This window comes from Oryza brachyantha, chromosome 1, assembly GCF_000231095.2.
Source record: "Oryza brachyantha chromosome 1, ObraRS2, whole genome shotgun sequence".
NCBI lineage: Eukaryota > Viridiplantae > Streptophyta > Magnoliopsida > Poales > Poaceae > Oryza > Oryza brachyantha.
The window spans coordinates 20,145,715-20,168,702 of NC_023163.2; the positions used below are offsets into that span (position 1 = coordinate 20,145,715).

General features: G+C 39.5%; 2 protein-coding genes across 4 annotated transcripts; one reads left to right on the forward strand and one right to left on the reverse strand.

The window, feature by feature from the left end:
• Positions 1 to 1,954: 1,954 nt before the first annotated feature.
• LOC102718219 (pterin-4-alpha-carbinolamine dehydratase 2, mitochondrial) lies at positions 1,955 to 7,673 on the forward strand. 2 transcript variants are annotated; one of them, XM_015832711.2, is made up of 8 exons: positions 1,955 to 2,042; positions 2,467 to 2,617; positions 2,724 to 2,791; positions 3,787 to 3,875; positions 6,226 to 6,311; positions 6,387 to 6,510; positions 7,101 to 7,169; positions 7,431 to 7,673. In XM_015832711.2, exons 1-8 carry the CDS (start codon positions 2,008 to 2,010, stop codon positions 7,523 to 7,525), a joined length of 717 nt encoding a protein of 238 aa, XP_015688197.1. In that variant the 5' UTR covers positions 1,955 to 2,007; the 3' UTR covers positions 7,526 to 7,673. The 2 variants fall into 2 exon arrangements, with proteins under 2 accessions (XP_015688197.1, XP_006644475.2); XM_006644412.3 differs by having other exon boundaries at positions 2,724 to 2,785.
• A 3,695-nt stretch (positions 7,674 to 11,368) lies between these two features.
• On the reverse strand, positions 11,369 to 18,816 carry LOC102712134 (putative uncharacterized protein DDB_G0277255). Of its 2 annotated transcripts, none has more exons than XM_040521958.1 (10): positions 18,407 to 18,816; positions 17,380 to 17,423; positions 17,020 to 17,143; positions 16,862 to 16,940; positions 16,132 to 16,769; positions 13,890 to 14,169; positions 13,546 to 13,810; positions 12,901 to 13,038; positions 12,310 to 12,798; positions 11,369 to 11,930 (listed from the first exon to the last, which is right to left on the reverse strand). In XM_040521958.1, exons 1-10 carry the CDS (start codon positions 18,600 to 18,602, stop codon positions 11,649 to 11,651), a joined length of 2,535 nt encoding a protein of 844 aa, XP_040377892.1. In that variant the 5' UTR covers positions 18,603 to 18,816; the 3' UTR covers positions 11,369 to 11,648. The 2 variants fall into 2 exon arrangements, with proteins under 2 accessions (XP_040377892.1, XP_040377895.1); XM_040521961.1 differs by having other exon boundaries at positions 13,890 to 14,145; positions 18,407 to 18,810.
• Between the last annotated feature and the right edge of the window lie 4,172 nt (positions 18,817 to 22,988).

The window sequence follows — 22,988 nt, forward strand, 5'->3', positions numbered from 1 at the left end:
TACCATACGGCTCTTGCAGGTCGCAAAGGCATGACACGGGGAAAAAAAACACTGGGGGGTAGCCGTTTCCCTTGTTAATGGCAGAAAAAAAGCACAAAATTCCAGTAACATTTTCGTCATCGCTTCATCCTTTTTAGTGGTGTTTTGAAGAAAGTAATAGTGACCTCGTGGAGTCTTGATCTTCTCGAGTTATCGTGTCGACGGAGATGGAGGAAGAAACTGTGCTGAGCTCCATCCACATTTTCAGTTTTTTGCTGAGAAGGTGTGGCCGTTCTTTGCCGCTTGGTGTTTGCATAAGAAAAAAGTGCGATAGTGCGGTGTGATCTCAGGGATGGTTGTCAGCTTGCTGCTACGATTAGACAGATTCCAAAAGTTAGAAAGGCTGATTAGTTTTGGTTCATGACTTCATGTTCATCCTTAATCTCTGGTTGGCAATTCGCCTATTAATCAATCCCTAATCTACTGATAATGATTTTTCACGTGTTTAGATAATAATATTTGACCGTACATACTATAGCCTGTCATCTTTTTTTAAATAAAGGTAGTGTTTCTTAGGCCTTAGAATTATTATAATGTAGCTTATTATAATCCAACTCATAGTAATCTAGCTTAATAATTTAGCTTATAGTAATCTAGCTTAATAATATATAGTTTATAATAATCCTAATTGAAAACAAAGAGAGCCTTAATAACACGAAAACAATATGCAGAGGCTATAAAGTATGTACAGGATATAAAAAGGTTGTGAGAAAATCAGAAAATAATATTTCTCTAGTTTTCTTATTGATACCATTGATTTTTGAATTTATCATTTGATTATTCATCTTATTAAACAAACTTATATAATCATTAATTTTTTATAATTTAATTTATTACTAAATAAACTTCAAAATAACATAATTTTACATATTTATAATAAAATAAATAGTCAAACATAAATAAAAGTCAGCTGTAATAGCTCACATGTTGACCAGCTGATCCGATCGCCCGAGGGAACTTTGGGACCACTTGCCAGTGACCCGTCGAAGGTCTAGTACTGTCTACTAGCAAGTCCTAAACAAGAGATCCCTAAGAGCAAGGCTGACGGCTGCTGGCTCAATACTACTACCACGTCATCTATAGCCATCACTATAGCTGTCTCATATAATAGATAGACTGATGGTTAGGTTGGTTGTTTGTTTACTTTTGTGCAGATTTAAGTATTTAATATGTATTTCTATTTTAGATCTGTTGTAGCTATATCTCTGTGGTTTTTTCATCAATCAATACATGGATATGCATATATGGTCGTGTATGCACACAAAAAACAACGAAACAGCACTAGTACTTCAAATTCATATCATGCTGATTGTTGCAAAAAGAAAACATATTGCTCAGAAACATAAAACTTTCAAAGATCATATCACATAATAACTTCAAGCAACAATGTTTATCTCAATAACCATAGATATTTTTCAGGCAGCAATATTCATCTCCATGATCAGATGACAAATAATTTTCAAACAACATTACACGCATGATATGATGAGACAAAGCACCATGACACCAGCGTTTAAAATATTACAGGAGTCTTTCTAAAAACTTTAACCAAAAGTAATGCTAAATAAGGTCTCTGGCAAACAAACTATTAGTTATTAATCTAAACAATGATAAAGGCACAAAGCCTTAGTTGGAACTTCAGTAGTAAGAAACAGCAAGCCATAGTTCAAACTTCAGTAGAAAGCAACATCCAACCCATTTGCCTCAAAAGCCTTCATTCACTGTATGGAAAATAGAAATTAAAATCAATGGTAAATATTTAGCCAATGCAAATAAATGGTATGTACTATCAAGCAAGAGCATACTATGAATATCCTACTCACTATATGGGCTACATCGTTACTGCAGGGAACAAGGCACTGGGTCTGTAGGTGGAAGCAAACGAGGGCGGAACGACGAACTGAGGTGGCAATGGCGGCGTGACGGGCTGATTCCCCGGCGACGGGATCTCCGTAGGCGTCGGCGCACATGCCCTTTTGGACTGCCGCCCCATCTTGCTGCAGGTTGGTGACGAATTTGGCATCTAGGGTTTGGGACGAGACAATTTGGGGGAAAACTCGGTTGCTTTGGAGTGGATTGAGGATTTATACATCGATTTGGCGGGAGGTGAGGCGATTTGGCGCGCGGGTGAAGGAATCTGGCATCGGGGAGGAGGAACGGCGAAGGGGAAGAGAGACGCACGGGATCAGGATGAGGAATGAAGCGCCGGCAGATCCACTCGTATCGGGCTGCAAGAAGGCTTTTTTTCTCGTAATGTGCGCTTTAGCCGGACGATAGATGGAGCGCCCGCTGCGCCTTTTTTCGTTTCTTCTCACTCCTCCACCTAAGATTTTGATGATGTGAAACATGTTACCGCCGGCTGATTAGGACCTACTAAACTTGCTCTAAACAACGGCTACACGCACAAATATCCCTTTCTCCACGCAGGCAGCGCGCGCGACGCACCTTTCCCGCCTCGGCGCCGCCTCCGTTCTGCCCCCAGCCGCGTCGCGAGGCCACGGCGCGAGCCGCCGCACCGTCGCTGATGATCCGCGCCGCCGCCTTGACGCACTCGAGGCTCCTCCTGGCGCGCTCCTATGTACGCCAAACGTGGGGACGATGAACTCCCCCGCAAGGCCGTGTAAGCATTCCATCGAACACCTCCCGTGCGCTACTGACCCGCCTCCTCTCTGTTGCCTGTGCAGGCAATGGCTGCCTCCAGTCGGCCTAGCTTCTGCAGGAACCTTCCATTGCTGGGCCATGTACGGTGCGGGTAACCTCCTTTCCAGATTCTTGCTCGAATTTCTGTATTGTGGTTTGTCGGGTCTGGGGCTATTGTAGTACGTGGTATTGTTTTGTTCAAGGGACTGAAGGGATGGTTATGCATGTAGGTATGTAACGAAATCATTGTTTCAGATCGGTTAGGGGCACAGGTGATGAATAATTATTAGTTGCATAACTGGTTAATTTGTTGCATGACTGGTTAATATTCTGCGATTCGATTTCATTTAGCTTGTGTCCCAGATCACCAGTGTTGTAGTTTCTCAGAATCAGAGTATTTCTGCACATCCTTGCAAACACATATATCAGAAGAAACACCAATAGATGAAAAAAGAAATTGAAAAATGCCAATGGGGGAAGGATCAGGCATTGTTATTTAACATGAATAAGAGGTTTGTAGTCTTGTAGGTGTACAGCGATTTCTATTGTTCTTGTAGAGGTCATGCACAGTTTGTTTGGAATTATTACAACATTATTTATATGCTTTTTGGAAATGTTTCTTTTCTTATCAAAGAAAATTTGATAAATCGTCATAGCATCTTGGCAAAATGCAAGCACATTTAATTGATACAGAACTTGCAAACCTTTTGTCCTAGTGAGTTCTTCTGACTTCATGTTAGGAACAAAGTCAAGAGGACCCAATGCCAGCTCCATTTATTCAACCAAATCAATTTTGTTTTGGCCAGGTAGGCCGAAGGCCCACCGAATACATTAAGATTACAACTCAGCTCAAAACGGCTGAGTTCGGCGAGCAGCCGAAAGGAGTAAAAAAACAAAACACAGAAGAAAGAAAGACAGTCAGACAGACAGAAAAAACCCAAATCAAATTACTTGTGCAAAAGACGATACCATGTCTAATGGCCTAAGGACCAAAGCGCATTTGACTCTGTTCAATTCAAGTTCCATAGACAAATACTGGCCTTTCTGTTAATCTAGCTTTGGCATCATGCATAACTGAGTGGAGAAACATCATTATCTATGGTGCAGTTCCCATTATCTGGCATGTGCAAGGCAAGATGCTGATGAGATTAAAATGTCGAGGAGAAGATGGTGCCATGGTTCGTCCGACAATCAAGGTAATCTTCCGAGACTCAAATCATCTTGAAAGTTGCTTACAGCTCGTCTGGTTGATGCATCAATGCATCCAGCCATCCACCACAGAGAAAATGGATATTGTGCCACATTCAAATAGTGGTTTCACTAGAATGCCATCCCGAAAACGTGTTTTTTTAAAATGTCATACCGAGTAAGTGCTTCCATCTACTTTGCCATTTTTTCTGGTTTTTCGAGTTTTTCAATTTTTTTTGGTTCATTAGCCGGGCGACGGGACGAAAATGCCCCTGGTGACGAACAGGGGCATTGCCTTCATCGAGCACTCCTGTTCAACAACACATCTCGGTTCACCACGGCCTCAAGAAATATCGACGTCAATATCATTGTTGCTAAGCTGCGCAAGTCCGGCAAGCAAGCAGAGCCATGGCCAGAGGAGCCGAAGCAGCAGCAGCAGCAGTCGCCGCCGCCTGCAGAGAGCCAAAGCCAAGAAACCAAGAACCAAAACGACGAATCCAGCAAGGCGAGTGATCAACCAGCCGAAAAGCCCGGTCCCGACAGCGCTGAGGGCGGCGGCGCTGAGCCAGGAAATCCTCAGCCGTCGCCGGAGCCGAAGAAGAGCGCCAACAAGACCCCATAGCCAGCTCAAGAAATCCAGGAGACGTGCAGTGGCAATGGCGACGAAAGCGATGAGGCCAAGGCAGCAGAAACAGCGCGGCAACCCAGTGATCCAAAAGGGAAAGCAAAGCAACACCAGGAGCTGCGACCGATCGAAGCGAGGGTGACAATGGAGTACGGCGGAGGTGGCAGGTACGTGAACCACACGCCGCAGCCGGCCTCAACAACACCACGTTCCATTTTCGTCACCAGGGGCATTTTTGTCCCGTCGCTGGCTGATGAGTCAAAAAATTTGAAAAACTCCAAAAATCAGAAAAAATGGTAAAGTAGTTAGAAACACTCACTCGGTATGACATTATAAAGAAACGCGTTTTCGGATGACATTTTAGCGAAACCACTATTTAATCGTGGCACAATATCCATTTTCTCTCCACCACCACACCCGATTTTTTCTCAACTTTAAATTAGCACTTTTTTTCTTAAAAAAAAGAAATTGCTGCTTGTTTGGGACATGGAGTGGTAAGGCAGCTAAGTTGCACGACGGAAAGTACGACTAACAAAATCAAGGTCATTTTTTGAAAATTGCGTCTGCGTTACATTTCTACCCTCACTTTTTCTTCTTTTCTTTGCCTTCTTATAAGTTCGGTCCCACCTGTCATCCTCCCAATATACATCCGTAAAGCACCAACCCTTCTCCACTAGCCTTTGGCATCGTGCGGTCAAACTCGGGGATCGCGGGGTTAAGGAGCTTGATTAGTAGGTAGGCGGCGCCGGCGGGCAACAACGACAACGCGGTGAATCACGCCGTGGCGGAGTGAGCCGAGCCCTCGAGCGCGGCGGCACCAGGAAGAAGGAGCACGGCGTGGTTGCATCTCTACTCATCTCGCTTGCCACCGGATCATCTGGGCGGCGCCGTCGTCAGGATGTCGTGTTCCGCAGCCGCAGTCGCCGACACAGGTCATCTTCCGACCGCCTTTACTTTGCCCCCCGCCCGCTAATCTCTTCCCTTCCCTCCCTGCGCACGTGTCGTCGTCGTCGCGTACCAGTCTACCAGACCGCGGCCATGTCCATGGCGCGCGGAGTTGCCGACCGCCCGACCCTAAACTTGTGTCTTTCTCTAGTGGCTTGCCTGATGCCGTGGGTGTGGGTGCTCTGTTAACACCATCGTGTGCTGCGATCGTATGAAACAATGAATAGATCTGCCCATACCCGGAGTAGGCAACTGGTCCAGAACTTTTGCATTCACGGTAATGCTTTACATTCAACCTCTCTGTGCTGATACTTTGCAATCTGCTACAGGTGCAATGGCATGGAGAAAATCTGCAAACTTTAGCTGGGCACTAAAATACATGAATATGCCGTTCTCATTGTTTTTTATAATGTAAAAAGATGGGACGGCGATAAATAGAAAGAAAGCAATCCACCCATGTAAGATGGATACAAGTACTAGAAAAAATGCCCTGCAAAAAAAAAGAAGAGAAAAACTTTAAAAAAAATGGATAAGGGTATCTTAACCATATAGTCTGGAACCCTTTGGTTTGCTCCTCTAGTTTTTTGAATAACACGCAGAATACTTTTCTTATCTGAAGGAATAGTGATGTCCTGATAATACAGGAGCTGTGATACTCCCAGCGTCATACTGTTATTCTCCAGTAGTAATATGCATGTTCGATCCCATTCTTCCAATCTTGACCAACTCTTGCCTTGCTAATCCATTTACTAAATAATCTAACATATATTGTTCTTGTATTATTTCAGAGTTGGCAAGGAGGAGCTGTGTTCCATGCAATTCTAAGGATATACATGCCATGTCAGAAGATTCTGCTAAGAAGCTGTTAGAACAGGTTTTCTTGTGTGATTTTGTAGTCAAAATTCTGAGCAAGGTTATTGGCACTAAATCAATTGATTCTTGCAAACAGGTGGGTGGTTGGGAATTAGCAGCCGATGGTGACATTCTAAAATTGCACAGAGCATGGAAGGTGAAGAATTTTGTAAAAGGGCTCGAATTCCTTCAACTTGTTGCTGCTATTGCTGAGGAAGAAGGTTTCCTGTTCCTCTATTTTCTTTCTGTACATGCTGGCATAATCTATATGGTCCATTGCCAATAGATGTTTCCTTAGTTGCTTATTGAAATCAAGTTAGCATGGTCAGCTAGCTTCTTCTCTTAATACTAGTTGACTTGGAATCGCCAACCTTTTTTCTTGTAATACTCCGTCCCATAATAAGTGCAGCCCTGTAGTTCAAATTTTTCATAGTTTACTATATATTTGCGACCTCTTTTGAGACACAAACATGCCAGAAGATTGTTAAACAATATGACGCAGTGTTCCTAGTGGAGCTACCGCAAATTATTTCGTAGAAAGGAGAACTAGTAAGCTAGCTCCTGTTGAACTTGGGAAGGTTTCTTACACGAGTAATTGTTATAGCTACTATGAAGAATAGAATTATTGGTTTTTCACAATTTCTACCTGCACATTATGTTTGTTGTAATATCATATTGCGATTGTAGTTAGCATGGTGAGATTTTATTTACATGTTGCATGGAAGACGCTTCTAAAACTCTTCGTATTTCTTAGATCATATTTTTGTTTTAATAACAGTGCTATTGAAGCATGTTTGATATGTTTTGTCAGGTCACCACCCTGATCTTCATCTTGTCAGCTGGAATAATGTGAAAATTGATGTTTGGACTCACTCTGTCAGTAAGTGATTCACATATCATAATGGCTTATTTTGTGTTTAATATTTTAACAAAGCCAAAATTCAGATGTTTATTGAAAAATTACTACCCTCTGTTGGATGTTTATTTTTTGTTGGCGATTTTGCCTTTGCCATGAAAAATATGTATGCTTCAAAAGAGATGAGTTAAAACAAATAGGGACCGCAGAAATAGCAAAACTAAGAACACTAACAAATAGAAAATGCTGGTTTATAATGATATTATTCCACTGTTGTGGTTGCAGAAGGCTTAACAGATAATGATTTCATCCTTGCTGCGAAGATCAATAACCTCAATCTAGAAGGCCTCTTAAGCAAGAAAGCTAATGTCCAGAATTAGTTCACGCAGATGAGCCGACGGGAAGCAGTCCCAAATGTTTTACATGCTACGCTTGATTTCTAACGAGAAAATTGTACTGGGCTTGCTTTAGATTAAAATGCGTCTGAGGTTTTCGTTAATTTTATGAACTCTTCTTAAATTTGCGACATGAATTTATCTCTTATATTTCTATTTTGGTGCTCATGCATTATTGGACCGTGTACTACTAAGATTTTACTTGCTTCCGTTACGGAACGTAGAGACCCAGCATAATCTGCATTTTTGTGTTCGTGCCAATAATCACGCCATAAATACATTTTGTTAGTGATAACATGTTTCTGTTACATGTGGGGCCAAGAGAAGTAGGGCCACAAACACTTAGAGTCCACACCTATTCCGTTCATCTCATATCCCGTTCATCTGTGCGGCGCTTCCCTAACAATATATTCTGTTATAATAGCGTGTTGTATGCAGTAATATAGTTGTCAATGCACCACGCACTAATCCATTCCCTGGCTGCTGATGGATACGCCGGGCTCCTGCGGACGACGAAATTACCGGCAATAGCGCTTTGCTCTTGCCAAACATGGCGGAGTCGATCCACGCCATGCCACTGGCAGCTGTGGCGCCACCCGTCGTTGGCAAGCGTTGTTGCTTCCTTGCCCAGCCGGCAGGAAGAGTGGCACCGGCGTGGATACGCGAGGTTATGCTCCCGTCGCTGGCGCTCCCGAGCCGCGTGCCTCTTCACTTCATCGGCGAGAAGATGCTGACAGCCTCCGACGTCGCGCCGCAGCAGAACCGGATCTCCATCCCGATTGGCATGCGGCGCCACCTCCTCCCGCTACTTTCCCCCGATGAGTGTGCGGCCGCTAACCTGGTCGAAGTAGGTAAGCAGCGTTCCCGGAAACAACAGCAGTACGTCGAGTGTCACCGCCATTGAAGGGAAGGCCGATCAGCTGGTGCAACCCGTCGGCACCGGGCTACGGGTGAGCAGCATGGCGCCGGCTTTCTCTCGACAGAGCTGAAGCTGGCGCGGTGGAGTGGCTCCAACGGCGTGATCATCAAGGGAGAAGGTTTCTCGGCGTTCTTCCGCGACTGTGCCTTGAAGTCGGACGACACCGTCGAGATCTGGGTTTTCCGGCGGAGCCCATGCGTGCACCTCTTTGGAGTGGACATGCAGCCGGCCAATGGCCCTATGCATATCGTCATCGCCAAGACACACGTTGGCAACATACTGCTGCCGCCAGCGCTACCACTGCCGGCTCCGGTAGTTGACGAAGTAATAGTAATGCATGAGCGTTAGGGTTTATAACATGAGCTTTTTTTACCGTCATTAAAAAAATATCTTAAAGTATTATATTTTTAAGTATAAAAAATTTATACTAAAATTCTTGGTATCTTGAGATACTTTTTAAGAATGATAAAAAAACCATTATAATATTATATATTATGTCCTCGCTAACACCGGCCCTTGTTTCTTTTGCTACCAAATGTTCTCGTAAAATATCGAAGACATTAGATTACATAGATTATGGTGATTCATAGCTCTTTAAAAGCACAGAGAATTAAATTCGATCTACATGCAAAAATATCTTATAACACATTCAACTAAAAAAAGTGATGGCATGTGCATGTGTGGTACGATTTGTTATTTTTTTATTCCATGTTCTTACATATTTATGTGGAGTAATATCTCTACTGCTTACTTACTAGTCATCCACTTTTCCCACCGTATACGCAACATGAATCACCATTGCTACACAAAAAAGCATATTACTAGTATGATATAAATAAAATGTCCATCTATCATCTCCATTTTTTCGCTTATGCTTATAAGCCAAAATTTGAATTTTGAACCTTAAATTTGGAGTTTATTTTAGATTTTTTTCATCGTAGTTTATTTTTCAACCTTGACTTTTAGATTGCTAAGAATCCGTATATAAAATTTTTATTCATAAATTATTTTTTATTTACAAATATGTCGTTTAGATTTTTCATAAAAAACCAAACAATCACTCACCGCCTCTCATCCCTCCCCACCATGCGACCAAGCCCTAAATTAACCCACCAAAAAACAAGAAAAAAATTACACACACCCAAAAATATAGAAAGCATTGAACATAAAGGAATCATTATCAAGCAAGCATAATACCCAAAAAAAACTAAACCATGCCCTAACCAAGACTGAAAATTGAACCACGACCAGGCAAGCATAGAGTGAAAAATGATGGCCCACACTTCCTAATACTTCCATCATATAAGACACAACTACCACTAACATAAAGATTAAAAAATAGTTATAACCACCTCCTCTTTTAGATTATCTATATACGTGTATACATGCTGGTTGGACGTTTTAATGATGAAGATATGTGTTATTTAATGCATGCATGTTTTATATTATGAGATTTAGAAAAAAATAGTTATGCATTATATTATGATACAGAGGGTGTATGCAACATAGATATAGATATAAGGGAATGCCATTTTAGACAATCTTTTGCTATCCAAGTTTCACTTTAGATCAACACTAAACCATTTTTAATATCACTTTTTTTAGAATAAATTAATCATCGATTGGTTTGGATCATCCTAGATAACTTTTCGTCTCTAGCCTTCATTTGAGCTAACATATTGACTAGATAAGATCTAGTTCGTTGAGATCGTATTCTAACAGCTTAAGATGTGTGAAAATAATGAAACAATAATTATCAACGCTGGTCACTGACAAACCAATTGAAATCGGAGTATTTAGGATTAAGCCATAGAGGATCAGAGGCTCAACCAAATCATGCCACACCATCATGTGTGAGAAATTCAGTGAGGTGAATTAATTAACTACTCCCACTAGTAAAGACGAGGTAAGAGTGTGCCACAAATAACTTTCAATTAAGGCATATTGCTGTGACATACTCGTATATCGCTGTACAAAGTTTGTAACATGAACAGCACAGTATCAATATTGTCAAAATTTTAAATTATTATAATTAGCTTGTAAATAACGTCTGACGGGTAGGAACTGAGGACACATCTGCACATGGCCACGTGCATTTCCTATTTCAATATTTTAAAATCCAATTCCGGGATCATATATATAGAGATATTGCACATTAATAGAACATGATTAACCGCTCATCTCTTCATAAAAGAAACTTCCTCGCAAGAAAAAAAAAAGAATGAGACTCGCAGAATATTATCTCATCGTTAAAATCCATTATAATTTACATTATGGGTCATCACTGGCTTCTTTAAGAAAAGGCAAAACAATAATTTATAGAGAAAAAATAATTTATAAATAAAATTTTTATATACAATATTCTTAACAATCTTAAAACAAAGACGAAAAAATAAAATACGATAAAAAAATCTCAAAATCAATTTAAAATCTAATGTTAAAAAAATCAAATTTTGGCTTGTAAGTATAAACAAAGGCGAAAGATAGACCCATTGGCATCAAACATCGTCCAAATCTGCAGACTGCCTTACGGTAAAAATTTGCAAAATTGGCTGCCAGAAACAAGCTCTCCAGTGAAATGATGTACCAGGCTAAAATAAAAAGGCCACTTCAACTTCTAGCCAATAATTCTTTACACATGCACAAGGAAGCCACTGGTCAATGAGTAATTAGATGGCCTTTGGTCCGTGCAGATGCTGAATGCTCCTGGATGGGGTCTGAAGTCTGAACTCTGATGAAGCCCTCAAGGTGGATCCCAAGGCAACCTGCAAAATTTGTAGCGATACCTGCATGCTGCAGCTCCTTCTCAGCAGCTACTTTATGCCTTTATGGGAGCATATGCTAGATATGCAGCGACCAGCATGTTTAATAGGGCATCAAGAACATAGAAGGTGAATCACGCAAGGTATAGAAGCAGCTCTTGTTAGATGAAATTAGGACTTACCGTTACAACATAGCAACTCACTATTGAGTAAACTCGCGATAGCTGAAATTAATCCCAAGACACGCAACAAGTGAAGAAAAGAAAAGAAAAAAACTGCAGCATACTTCGAATCTGTAGAACGCATTGTCCCCTCTTCTCCTTGCGCAAGACGGCAGCCCAGCTAGACTGCTCATTTCATGGCGCATGAAATGTCATCAGATCATATAGCAGCGTAGAGGGGCCTCTCCCACGAGAGTGCAGATCATTTAGTAGATGTGTTGCCAGAGCTGGTGCGATGGCTGAGACGGAGCGGTCTGGGAGCTGTTCAAGGTTCCCTCGGGAAGGTTCTGAGGGTGCTCCTGTGGCAGACCAGCCTGCGACTGGTAAAAGCTTGGGTACCCGAGGCCACCATATTGAGAGGGCTGCTGTCCCTGGCGGAAGCCACCCGGCTGATTCTGGCCCTGGAAACCATAGAAGTTGCCAGGTGGTACTGCTGAAACAGCCCTTGAACCAGCAGCTCCTTGAAGCCACATTGCAGAGTTGTCGCTCTGAAAGCAATCACAAATGAAGTCACTTAAACAATGAAGTGAAACTCCAAATGGATAAATAAAATGGGACTACAAGCACCCTCATCTTTTTCGCTTATGCTTATTAGTCAATATTTAAATTTTCAATCTTAAATTTAAAGTTGACTATGGGTTTCTTCATCATAGTTTATTTTTCAGTTTTTGCTTTTGTATCGCTAAGAACATGTATATAAATTTTTTATTTATAAACTATTTTTCGTTTGTAAATATGTCATCTATCTATTTCCCTGAAAACGCCAAACAATCACCCCCAATAGTTTTTTGTAGTATATCCTCGGGACAGTACAAAACACTGATGGCGTAGGTATTTTGGAACATAGTCAAAGCATGTGAAACTTACCTGCTGTAAGGCAATGTAGTGACTGTTATCTTTGAATTGTGCGCTTAAAGCTTCATCAAACCCCATGGATGTGGCTGCAGAGGGTACATTTTGATTTAATCCAAAATTTCCAGGAATACTAGTTGAGCTACCAAAACCGCCAAATCCTGAGACCACTGATGAAGGCTGTGGTGGGCTTGTAGCAGGAAGGCTGCTCTTGTATTGTGGCACTGAATATTTCATATTGACTCCAGGCACCGCGTTGGTAGCAGCAGATTGATGGAAAGGTCCATTACTTGAGTAAGGTTGCTGAAAGGCTGCTGATGGTAGATAGTAGTTTTGAGGCAAATACGGATAGCCAACCAGATTGGAAAAAGGCCCAAGGGGCAGAGTTGGCTGAGAGTATGGATGTACAGACAATTGTTGTGGGAGAGGAGGCCCAGACAGAATGCTTGTGCTGGGAAGATTTTGTGTAGATTGTGTGTTTGAGAACCCCCCTGGCTTCAAAGTCTGGAAAATATAAAAAGCAAAGTGAAGCTACAACTTTTACATTTCAACATACTTCAGAATAAGTACGCTGAAAACAAAGTAAAAAGGGATTTTAGGAATTACCTCCTGCATGGAGATCGCTGGTAAGCTGGCAGTCGGTACACCTGGGTTATATTTTGTAGCTAGCAATGATGAAAAGTCAAAGTCCCGAAGGGGGGAAAGATTTGATCCCAGCAAATTGTTGTGTAGAGTATTTGCTTGCTACAATAAAAAATTAGAGTGCCATAAGGATAACAAAAAAGGGAAAACCAAAAAAAAACTCCAATATGCCAAAAATACATAAAGAATAAATGATACCAAGTTGAGGACTGATTTAGTTTTAGTAACCTTATATGTCAAACTGTCACATTACCAAGGAGACTCGGTGCTAAAGAGGTAAACAGGAAAAATTTCATCATCAAAGCAGAAAGAGTATAAAAAAATATTTTGCCAAACTCAGAACTGAATAAAACATCCTCTGAACATCACGTCTTAATTTTAAAGCTTACACCTACTCTACCTAGCTCCTCAATAGCAAAGCTAAATAAAAAATTTTATAACTTATTCAAAACACAAATTCATGAAAGATTCACATCAAGTGGTCAGTCCAAGTTGGTACATATGCTATGTTAACATTGAGATGGTGACAAATAACAGGACAAATGGGAATCATTAATTATGTGAAATGACGATATTCTGTGCTCCAATCTCAGGAAAGAAGAGCCATACCAGTAAACTTGAATACTGAGGAAGATGTTGCACTTGTGCATCTACCTGCGGGCTCTCCATCGTACTTGGTTGTGTTGTGTTTAAATATACATGATCTGAAACTGACGGCAAATTATATTGAAGACTTGACACATCTACAGCACCCTGCGTCAGTATGTCAGGCTGTGAAACTGAGGGTACATCAGTATTCTCCATGTTAGTGTCAATTCTGGCTTCAATATCCCCATCTGTTGAAGAATTTACAGCAACATTATGGTCTTGATTCCTGCAAAGAAAGCAAAGGCCTCATCAGAAAAGGCTCGTTTTTGTCATGAATACAGAAAAAGGCAGAGAAATGTTTTCACCTGACATCTTCTTGATCAACTGATGGAGATTCATCTGGAGTAGGCATGTCCTCCACACTGTTTTTATGGACCTTTGGTTGAAGCAACCCAGAGAAGGCACCAGATCCAAAACTACCAAAGCTCAGATGTCCACAGTCTGCATTTGCATGTTGTAGATGATCAGGGATTATAACAGCGGGATTATCTTCGGTAGATTTAGTTGCAACTAGATCTTCAGTCTGTAGGCTTAGGTGCTGAATGTTTGCCGCAGCAGATTCTACATCAACATTAGAAGCTTCAGCTGCAATATGTTACATTGTAAGAGTTCACATTAATAATTACATGTTTAAGACAAAACAGTACCAGCATTTAGGTCCATGGCATATATAGCTTAGTACATCTGTACATGTGAATGAAAATGTATTAAAAAAAGGACCAATCAACGTGCTACATGTGCATATTTCACTCCCTTGGAATTGGGATTAGTAGCACACTCAGATATGTACAGAAAAATCATAAACCAACAAGGCAATAAATATGCTTCAATAAATTTGAAAACCAGAACCATCAGTTTCATTAATAAGCACCATTAGTTCATTGATGGCTCTTCCTGCTACAGATTGGACAACATAAAGAACATTTATCTATATAATAACAAGATCTTAAACAAATTAGATGTTTAAATTGTATATGTGCAACTGTACATCAGACTGTAGCATTGGCATCAGAAATTAAAAATTCACTGAAAACATTAAGTTTTGAAAAATCATATTTTCTTGATCCAATTGAAAGTTTGATGGCATTGAACAATTACACAATCAATTAGTTCATAATTTAAAGGATAGTAAATACAGATTGACCTAGGGATGTACATTTTTGTTTGAGTAAATTTCAGACGACTTCAATTATTTTTTTCAAAACTATCGGTTTGCTGCAACTTAGCGGGCCATCCCAAAGAGTGGGTGGCCAAATCTCATTAAGATTTAAAAAATATACATTTACAGGAGGCATCAACAAGAATATACATTTTCTTTGCTGCAACTTTAGCTAGCCATTTCAGATAACTGCAATAATAGTGCAGGATTTGGGGTCACCCACCATACACATACACAATACTCACACTCTTGCATGTTGGGCCCACATGTCACACACATATAAGGATAAAGTTGCAGATTTTTGATAAAATCAATAGCTATTGTTCCAGCTCTCTGAACTACCTAGCTAAAGTTGTAGCAAGTTGATAGTTTTGACAAAACAGTTGCAGTTATCTGAAATTTACTTGTTTTGTTTTAGACTCGGTAAATGAACTGAATACATGATACACACTTGATAATAAGATTATGGTTTTGGATAGAGCTGAAAATGGTGATTATCAGAGTACACATATTCTATTTAAAACTACAAAAGAAAACAAGGACCCTTCTTTGCAACTCTAGATGTTAGCTAATTAGCTTACAATCTTCAAAAATTAAGATCAACAACCGTTATCTTGATGAGAGATAAATTGCTAAGAGAATTTATTAATACAACAGCCCCATTCTTTTCAGCTTAATAGGCTTAGATACTCCTCGATTTCTGTTAGCATATTTTCAAACTGCTAAATGGTGTGTTTGTGCCAACACTTTCTACATAGAACTTGCTTTAAAAAAAAAATAAATCCATTTTTCAAGTTCTCAATGACTTAATTAATTAATCATATGCTAATTACATTTCTCATTTTTCATACAGCTAATTAGCCAAAGCCATCCGCTGAAAAGAACGAGGCCACATAATGTTTTTTCATTGAATAAAAAATTTGAAACATATCTTCTACCATAGTTTTTCAGTGACGCTAGCAGTCTACCACTTCAACTTCAACATATTACAAGGCACAAAGGCTAAAAGATGAAACACTGAATGAATGGTTTTGGTTTTGTCATGTAAAGTCAAAGCCGTTAAAAAAATGACTGATGACCTTGATAAACACTAGAAAGTATGCCTAATCCATGTCAGAGTGTCATATAAGAGAAATTTGCACTTGGTTTCCAAAGAGCATAGTGTGGCTAAGGGTGAAAACAAAATATCATGTTAGCCAGTTGGAGGAATTTTGTATCGTTTCAATGGACACTGACTCAGACAATACAAGAATCACTGTCTTATAAAGAGGTGAACCATCTATTTTGTGAACCAAGAAAAGAAACTAACACATTATCTGACCTTAGAGACACATAACCTGAAAAGGAACTACTGAGGATTTTTCTTTTAATTTCAACTGTATACAAACCTTGATCATCGTCGTCGTCGTCATAGCTATTTCCTTGAGACTGGTATGTACTTGAGTTGTGCAATAAATCATCATTAAAATAGTTGTTGCCCTCAAGAATTTCCAGGTGTCTATCAGAAGGTATAACTGAGCTGTTCTCTCCTACATGAGAATTATTGTGCGAGTTTACATCATCAGGAACCAATGTTGTCGATTCCAATGATGCCAAAGGTAAAGATATGTCGCGAGATGTCTCAGGGACCGTTAACTGACTCCCTGATAATGTCCCATCCTGTTGAAACCAATCACTCTCTTGTGTTTCATGGTTATCAGCAGAAGCATGTTTGGAATTCATAACTTGAGGAATAGGATCTTGAAGAACAGGGAATCTCTGCTCGAATGTTGTTGGTGGGGAAGTGCTTGCAGATTGGTTTGGGTTCTGGCTTACAACACTTGAGAAAGATGAGGATTGGATAGCATATGCTCTGTCTGTTGTAGCAACAGGCTTGCTAGAAGACCTTACTTGAGGTCTGCCCATTTTGACAATATCAGCCATTGACATCTGACCTGGCACCCCACACCAACTGTTCTGAAATCCAGATGATGGTTGCATTGCTCCAAAAGATCCATTAGGAAGAACATCCTTGTTTACAGAAGAACTACAACAGAAAATTAAGCAAATTAGTTAACCATACTGTAAATAGAAACAATTGTTTCAACATCAATTTTAATATGTTGAAATTTTCTTTACCTTGGAACAGTTTGCTTCTGTGTAGAATTAGTTACTGGCATGCCAGGTCCCAATATCGATGACCTTGAGTACATGTTATCTGGTTGGATTGAAAGTGCGAAATTGATTATAGCGGCCAAACATAGAAACCAATGGATACAGGCAGTTGTTAAACTTACCAGCACCACTTGATCCAGACTGAACAGAACTGCTTCGTGCACTACGATCTGCACCACCTCTAATGCCTCGACTGTTGGAGTTAACTGATCCTCTAGGTTTTGGCTCAAGCATATCCTTATTAACCTGTGTGATTCAGCATGTACTGACATGAGTTCTCAAAGTACACTAAGTAAATACTCAAGAAAATGATGTGGATATGTAAGCTTTTAACACTAAAAGGTTAATAATCAGTCGACAAATTAAACTGATGTGTTGAACAATTGCCACTAGTTAGCTACACAAGTTGTGCACAAAGTTCAATACCAGGCGAACTGAAACTACATGAAACTTGTCAAACTGGAAGTAAAACTAGTCCTGACCTCCTTTTTCTTGTCACGCTTGCTCTTTACCTCTTGAAATGTATCTAGAGAACGATAGACAAAATGTCAGATATTGCATATAGCTTCACTACTGGAACCATGAAGAAAATCAATCTTAGCATGCCATTCACAGGGGGGAAATGCACTAAAATGAACAATTGGACATGTTTTTTTGAAATGCAGACCGGCATCCAAAAATAATACCATCCAAAGCATGCCATGTACGAAGATATTAATATAATTCAAACGTTTTTCAGATGATGCCTAAGTCTCTCAATTCATTTTCAAGTTTTAACTTCCCTCAGAATATTGCTATTAGGAAGCAATTGGAGGTTATTTACTCAAATTACGGAAAGAGATTATAGGTTTTTTTTTGGCTTTATTTTGTTGCAACAAAGACTACAAGATATGAACGTCTTGATTGTCCATGATCGGTTGACTCCTACTTTGAATGAACCATAGGAAAGGTGTGCAGCAGATAAATGTTCAGACAAAGGTTAATCTAAAGAAAGCAGCAACCCAACAGGGAAAACTAGATGTCATATCCAAGCTGAATAAACTGAAAACACTGTCCAAACAGACTACAGTAAGCCTCGTTCGAAGAGAAATCCAATGTTCACAAGGCTAATCTAAATTGTGCCTCACATGTTACCATCAGTTAAATGGAGAATACTAAAAATAAAGACTAGGAACAGTAAAATTTAAACCGGACAGTCACAATACAGCCCAAGCCTAAGCGAAATAACACATCAGACGAACAAATCTATGCAAGATCAAACCAAACAGAAAAGAAAACACCAGCTTTTCTTGCCAGCATATTGCTATACATTTATTGAAAAAAACTGCCATCACGGTAAAAAAAAATCAAAGTAAATCCCCGGAGCAAACCCGCCAAAGCACGTCTGCTAATATCCCAAAGCGCAACCAGAACTCCTCAACACACATCCAATCCAGTCGCACGAACAACCGAACCCCTACACAGAGCAACCAAAACAGCTACAGAAACTGAAACGGCGGGATGCGAGACCTTGTGAGAGGAGGCGGCTGACCGCCTCGTCGGGGTCCATGCCGCAGTCGCGCAGCGCCGCGTAGATCTCCGCGTCGGGGCGGTTCACGATCTCCTTCAGCCCCTGCACCAGCTTCCTCGTGGACACCGGCACTGGCCCCGCCGCCCCCCTACCTCCTCCTCCTCCTCCTCCCCCTCCGCCGCCGCCGCCACTCATCCTCCTCGCCGGAGCGGGCCCCTCGCCCACCGCCACCTGCTCAGGAACCCCTCGGCCCCCGTCCTCCAGAACAGCCACCCGGCGAGGCGGTCGCGCGAGCGACGCCGAGCCGCCGCGTCCCCTGCTTCGGCTCCGCCCGTCCGCCCCACCCGGCTGCTGCTCCCGCTAGCTCTTCCCCCAACCACGCAACGATGGCCAAAAAATTCCAAAACCCTCTGCCTCCGCCTCGCCTACCTTTATATAGCTCGATGCGCTGCGGTTGCAAAGCGAGAATAATATGGTAGGATTATTTATTTACTCCTAAAAATTAATATTTTTTTAAAAATTTTGTCCGCGCTCAGACTATAAGTCAGCTATAAACATATTTTAAAAGGAGAAAATAAGAGATAATCATATTTTAAAAAGATAAAATAAAAGAGAAGAGATGTAGGCTACTAATTTATAGCCAGCTACACATGGACTCCAAAACACAGTGTGTATGACATGTGAAACCATGTACTAATGTTTTATAGGTAACTATTGTATGAGTTGACTATTAAATTAGCTATAAATTAACTATTGAACTTGCTCTTAAGCTCCTCTCCTCCTCTCTATCCCATCCCGTGTACACTTGTCGCGGCAGTGTGGAACCTCGAACACGCACAGGAACATCTGACGCCGACATGGTAGGGACACATCCTCCCGGGTCCACCTGCAGTGGGGGCTCCCTAGAGGGTAGGCTCCTCCCCAGTAACTATAGGCGCGCACGGGATTCTCTGCGTGGAGAGGCGAGGGGGAGTGGGGCACTCGAGGGCAGAGACCTCCGCCCCGAGGGCGAGCTAGCTAGCATGTGGGGACAATTATTCGATGGCCCCCACGTGTCAGTGAACCGTGTGGCTAACGTGGACTCGGAGTTATCCTGATGATCGAGCTGACGCGTGGGCCAGGGTTGGTGGTACGAAAGTGACGAAGCGTTTTGGGCTTTTCTTTGGTCAGTGCGTGATTCCTCCGCTTTTTTGCGTCTGGCTGAGTTGAGTTTTCAAAAATAACTGGGAGAGAGATCGCACGGTTATATATTTAAAAATATTAAACATAGTCTAATATAAAATAAATTTTAGATTTCGTATGAAAACCATAAAACAAATCTTTTAAGCATAATTAATCTATCACGGTTACTATAGTATTTATGGCTAACCATATACTAATTAGGTTTAAAAGATTTATCTCATGATTTTATTTTATAATTGTGTAATTAGTTTTAATATTTATATATATTTAATGTTTTATTTAGATATTTATTTTGGAAACTAAACGGTACTCTGTTCGGACGATCGTAAGGAAAGAATTTAGGCGGGCTGTAAAACTTAGATCTGCACGCTCCCGTAGTGGCAAGTTTGTTGGGGTTTTCCTGATTTGGTTAGATTCCTCCCCCTCTTTTGAGCACTTTATTCCTCCCCATCCCAGGTTAAAGTTTGTTGCTAAAAATCCCGGGAAAATTCGCTAATTTGTTGGGAGATTTTTTTTTGTGCTCTCATTGTCTCTTTTTTTTCTTCTACTATCCTTATAAGCCAAACTTTAAATTTTTAAACTTAAATTTAAAGTTATTTTTTGGATTTTTAATGTGTTTATTTTTCAATTTAGCTTTTTAGAACACTAAGACATATATAAAAGTTATATTCATAAATTATTTTTAGTTTACAGATATCTTTTTCATAAAAAACCAAACATCAAACCTTATGTTTACCATTTGTTGTGCTAGATGCTACAGTGAGAAGGACATGGTACTATCGTACTTTTGGAATCAATTAGTAAGAGTTTTTATTTCACATGTTTTATCTACAGATAGCGTGATGAATCTACTGTAGTACTTTCACTGTTTTATTGCAGCACTATGGACTTGTTTAGAGGCATTTGGAATGACAATTGGCAAGTGGTAAAAGTTTTGGTGCAAAAAATTTTGATATTGTATTTTTGAAAGTTGGTGTTCAGAGACATGCAAAAGTTATCATTTTGTTACAAAAGTGAGAGGTGTTCCTCGTCCCTATGCACTTTTTGGAAAAATTTGTTAGTACAGACTACCAAATGCCAAATGCAAAGTTGTTATTTTCTTACTCTAGTGTTTAGATCAATTTTGAAAAAGGTGCTTTAAAACGACAAAACTTTTATCATTTTGAATGACCTAAACAGGACCTATGCTATCGTATTTTGGGAATGATGAGAGATTTTCAAAGCCTTATTTTATAAGAATTGTTTATAGAGATAGTTCGGGTTTGTCACGTCATATCATGACTTATCTTTTTATTACAACGGTAAAATGTTCGTTACATGTAAGTATGTAACAGATCATACAAGTAGTGTTGGGTTATAAGGCTCCATAAAATTGACAATGGGCCCATACGAGTATATGACTTGGAAATAGATCGTGCCTGTTCTTTGGATGAAAGGTGTTTATAGCGCGACATGAGGAGGAGAACATATGACTTTTTCTTAATAAAAGTAAAGAAAACTCGGTAGTATTAAATAAGGAATCAGACATGTAAACCAATATTATTATTGAAAAATGTTTTGTACTTTTCTTTGTTATATGGAGATAATTTTTTTCTCCTTTTATTTTGCAACTTTGAAGCTGATGGATCGTGGAATTAATTAATATATTTGTGTTTTTGTTTTTTCTACTAAATTAATCAGTGCAATCTGAAAATGTATTTTCTTTAACGTGTAATTAACCAAAGTAATAGCATGTCTAAACTGAAAAACAAAATCTTTAAAAAGGCTCCGTAAAGCACTACAACGAATCAGCTGTCGCATATGGAATCTCATGTAACTTTAGTTGTCGGTTGCTTAGATTCTTTGGGATAAAGTTAAGGGTTTATTTGGTTCGAATGAAAAAACAAACTATATGATTTTAATAGGAATCATTATGAATGAACTGTAGAAAGAAAACAAAGAAAAAAAAACTTCTTTCAAATTATGGAGGAAAAATACAAAAACTTCCCCATAACTCAAACATCTTGAAAAAATCATCATAAGGGGTTAATGTGCATGTATTTTTATTACTTTATTTTTTATATTCCTTTGAGTTAAAATTTCTCTAAACCGAATGAATATTTCCTGATAAGGTTTTGAAAGATGTGCTTGGTGTCATGTAAAATCATGAATTGATACCACGGGGAAGAAAACACGAGGGTTAGGCACACCGTGATTGTTTTTTCTTCACTTATCTTGGAGTTACACTTCTAGTTGGAATTAGAAAGGCAAGCCTTGGATGATAGTAATAGTCTATTGTGCCAAACAAGTTAGCACTATAAATAACTCTACCATACTATAACAATATTAATTAACACGTATCATGTAACATATGCGATCATCTTATCTCAAACATCCTAGACCATCCTATTTATATGTAATATCGATTGGGATGCAACTGCTAATTCCAGTTAGAAATATTTGGTGTATAGGATAAATTCGGATATACTTCTAAGATGTTAATAATTAACAAAATTTCAAATGATTAACTTATGAAATATACTATCATGATATTATAAAATTATTCTATATAATATTGATGCTTAAAAAGCTTCAAAGAGTTTAATCAAATCTTACCATAAATATTAAACAATTATGACTGACTTTAAGTAGTCATGTTAAAGAGACATAAATTGATGATTAGCTACGTAAGACTACACACATTTTGTTCTGAATCTATATAACTTTGCGAGATGATTTTGAGGCTATAAAAGCCCATACCCTTTCATGTAAGGGGAAAATTAATTAGATAATGCACTATTAGAATATTTGAGTATTTATATGTTTAGATTCACTTTGAATAGACAAGGAGAATTTTCTTTTGCTGCCTATTCATATTATAGTTGTGACTCAATAAGCCATACTTAAGTTCTTATAATAATACATCATATTATAACAAAATATTAATAATTATATATTTTTCTAATATACGACGAATGGTCAAATATAAACATAAAAATCAACGGCCTCATAAAAAATAAGGGACATCATTTTTATTATCAATCCATATTATTGATTACGTGTAAAAATAATCCCTCAACATTGTGTATTTCGAAACGGAGGTAGATTTTCATTTGCAAAATAAAATGGAAACAAAAATCCTCATATCGCTAGAGTAGACCACCGTCCGCCTAATCGTCTACAGATCCGGTTTAGCTAAATTTGATATAGCAACTGTAACTTTGGCAGTTACATCTCTATTAATAGATGAAAATCGGATAACTTAAATTAGCCGTAGCACTGTACTAAAAATACTGTAGCGCAAAATCTAGCCCGTTGATCCTTGAAACAGATGGACTAAACTTCGTGTAGTAACTTGCAGTTGCCTTTGCAACTTCCGCTCATCCTAACCGCCTACCCCATCCACTCCCTAGTCTCAAC

Bases quoted from the DNA above. Each gene is read 5' to 3' on its own strand.
- LOC102718219 (XM_015832711.2), top strand. From the start codon at position 2,008: ATGCCCTTTTGGACTGCCGCCCCATCTTGCTGCAG. The intron at 2,792-3,786 runs GTAACCTCCTTT...TCTATGGTGCAG, and splicing joins CTGGGCCATGTACGGTGCGG to TTCCCATTATCTGGCATGTG. The intron at 6,511-7,100 runs GTTTCCTGTTCC...ATGTTTTGTCAG, and splicing joins TGCTATTGCTGAGGAAGAAG to GTCACCACCCTGATCTTCAT.
- LOC102712134 (XM_040521958.1), bottom strand. From the start codon at position 18,602: ATGAGTGGCGGCGGCGGCGGAGGGGGAGGAGGAGGAGGAGGAGGTAGG. The intron at 13,811-13,889 runs GTGAAAACATTT...CTTTCTTTGCAG, and splicing joins GTTGATCAAGAAGATGTCAG to GAATCAAGACCATAATGTTG. The intron at 11,931-12,309 runs GTAAGTTTCACA...GATTGCTTTCAG, and splicing joins ACTACATTGCCTTACAGCAG to AGCGACAACTCTGCAATGTG.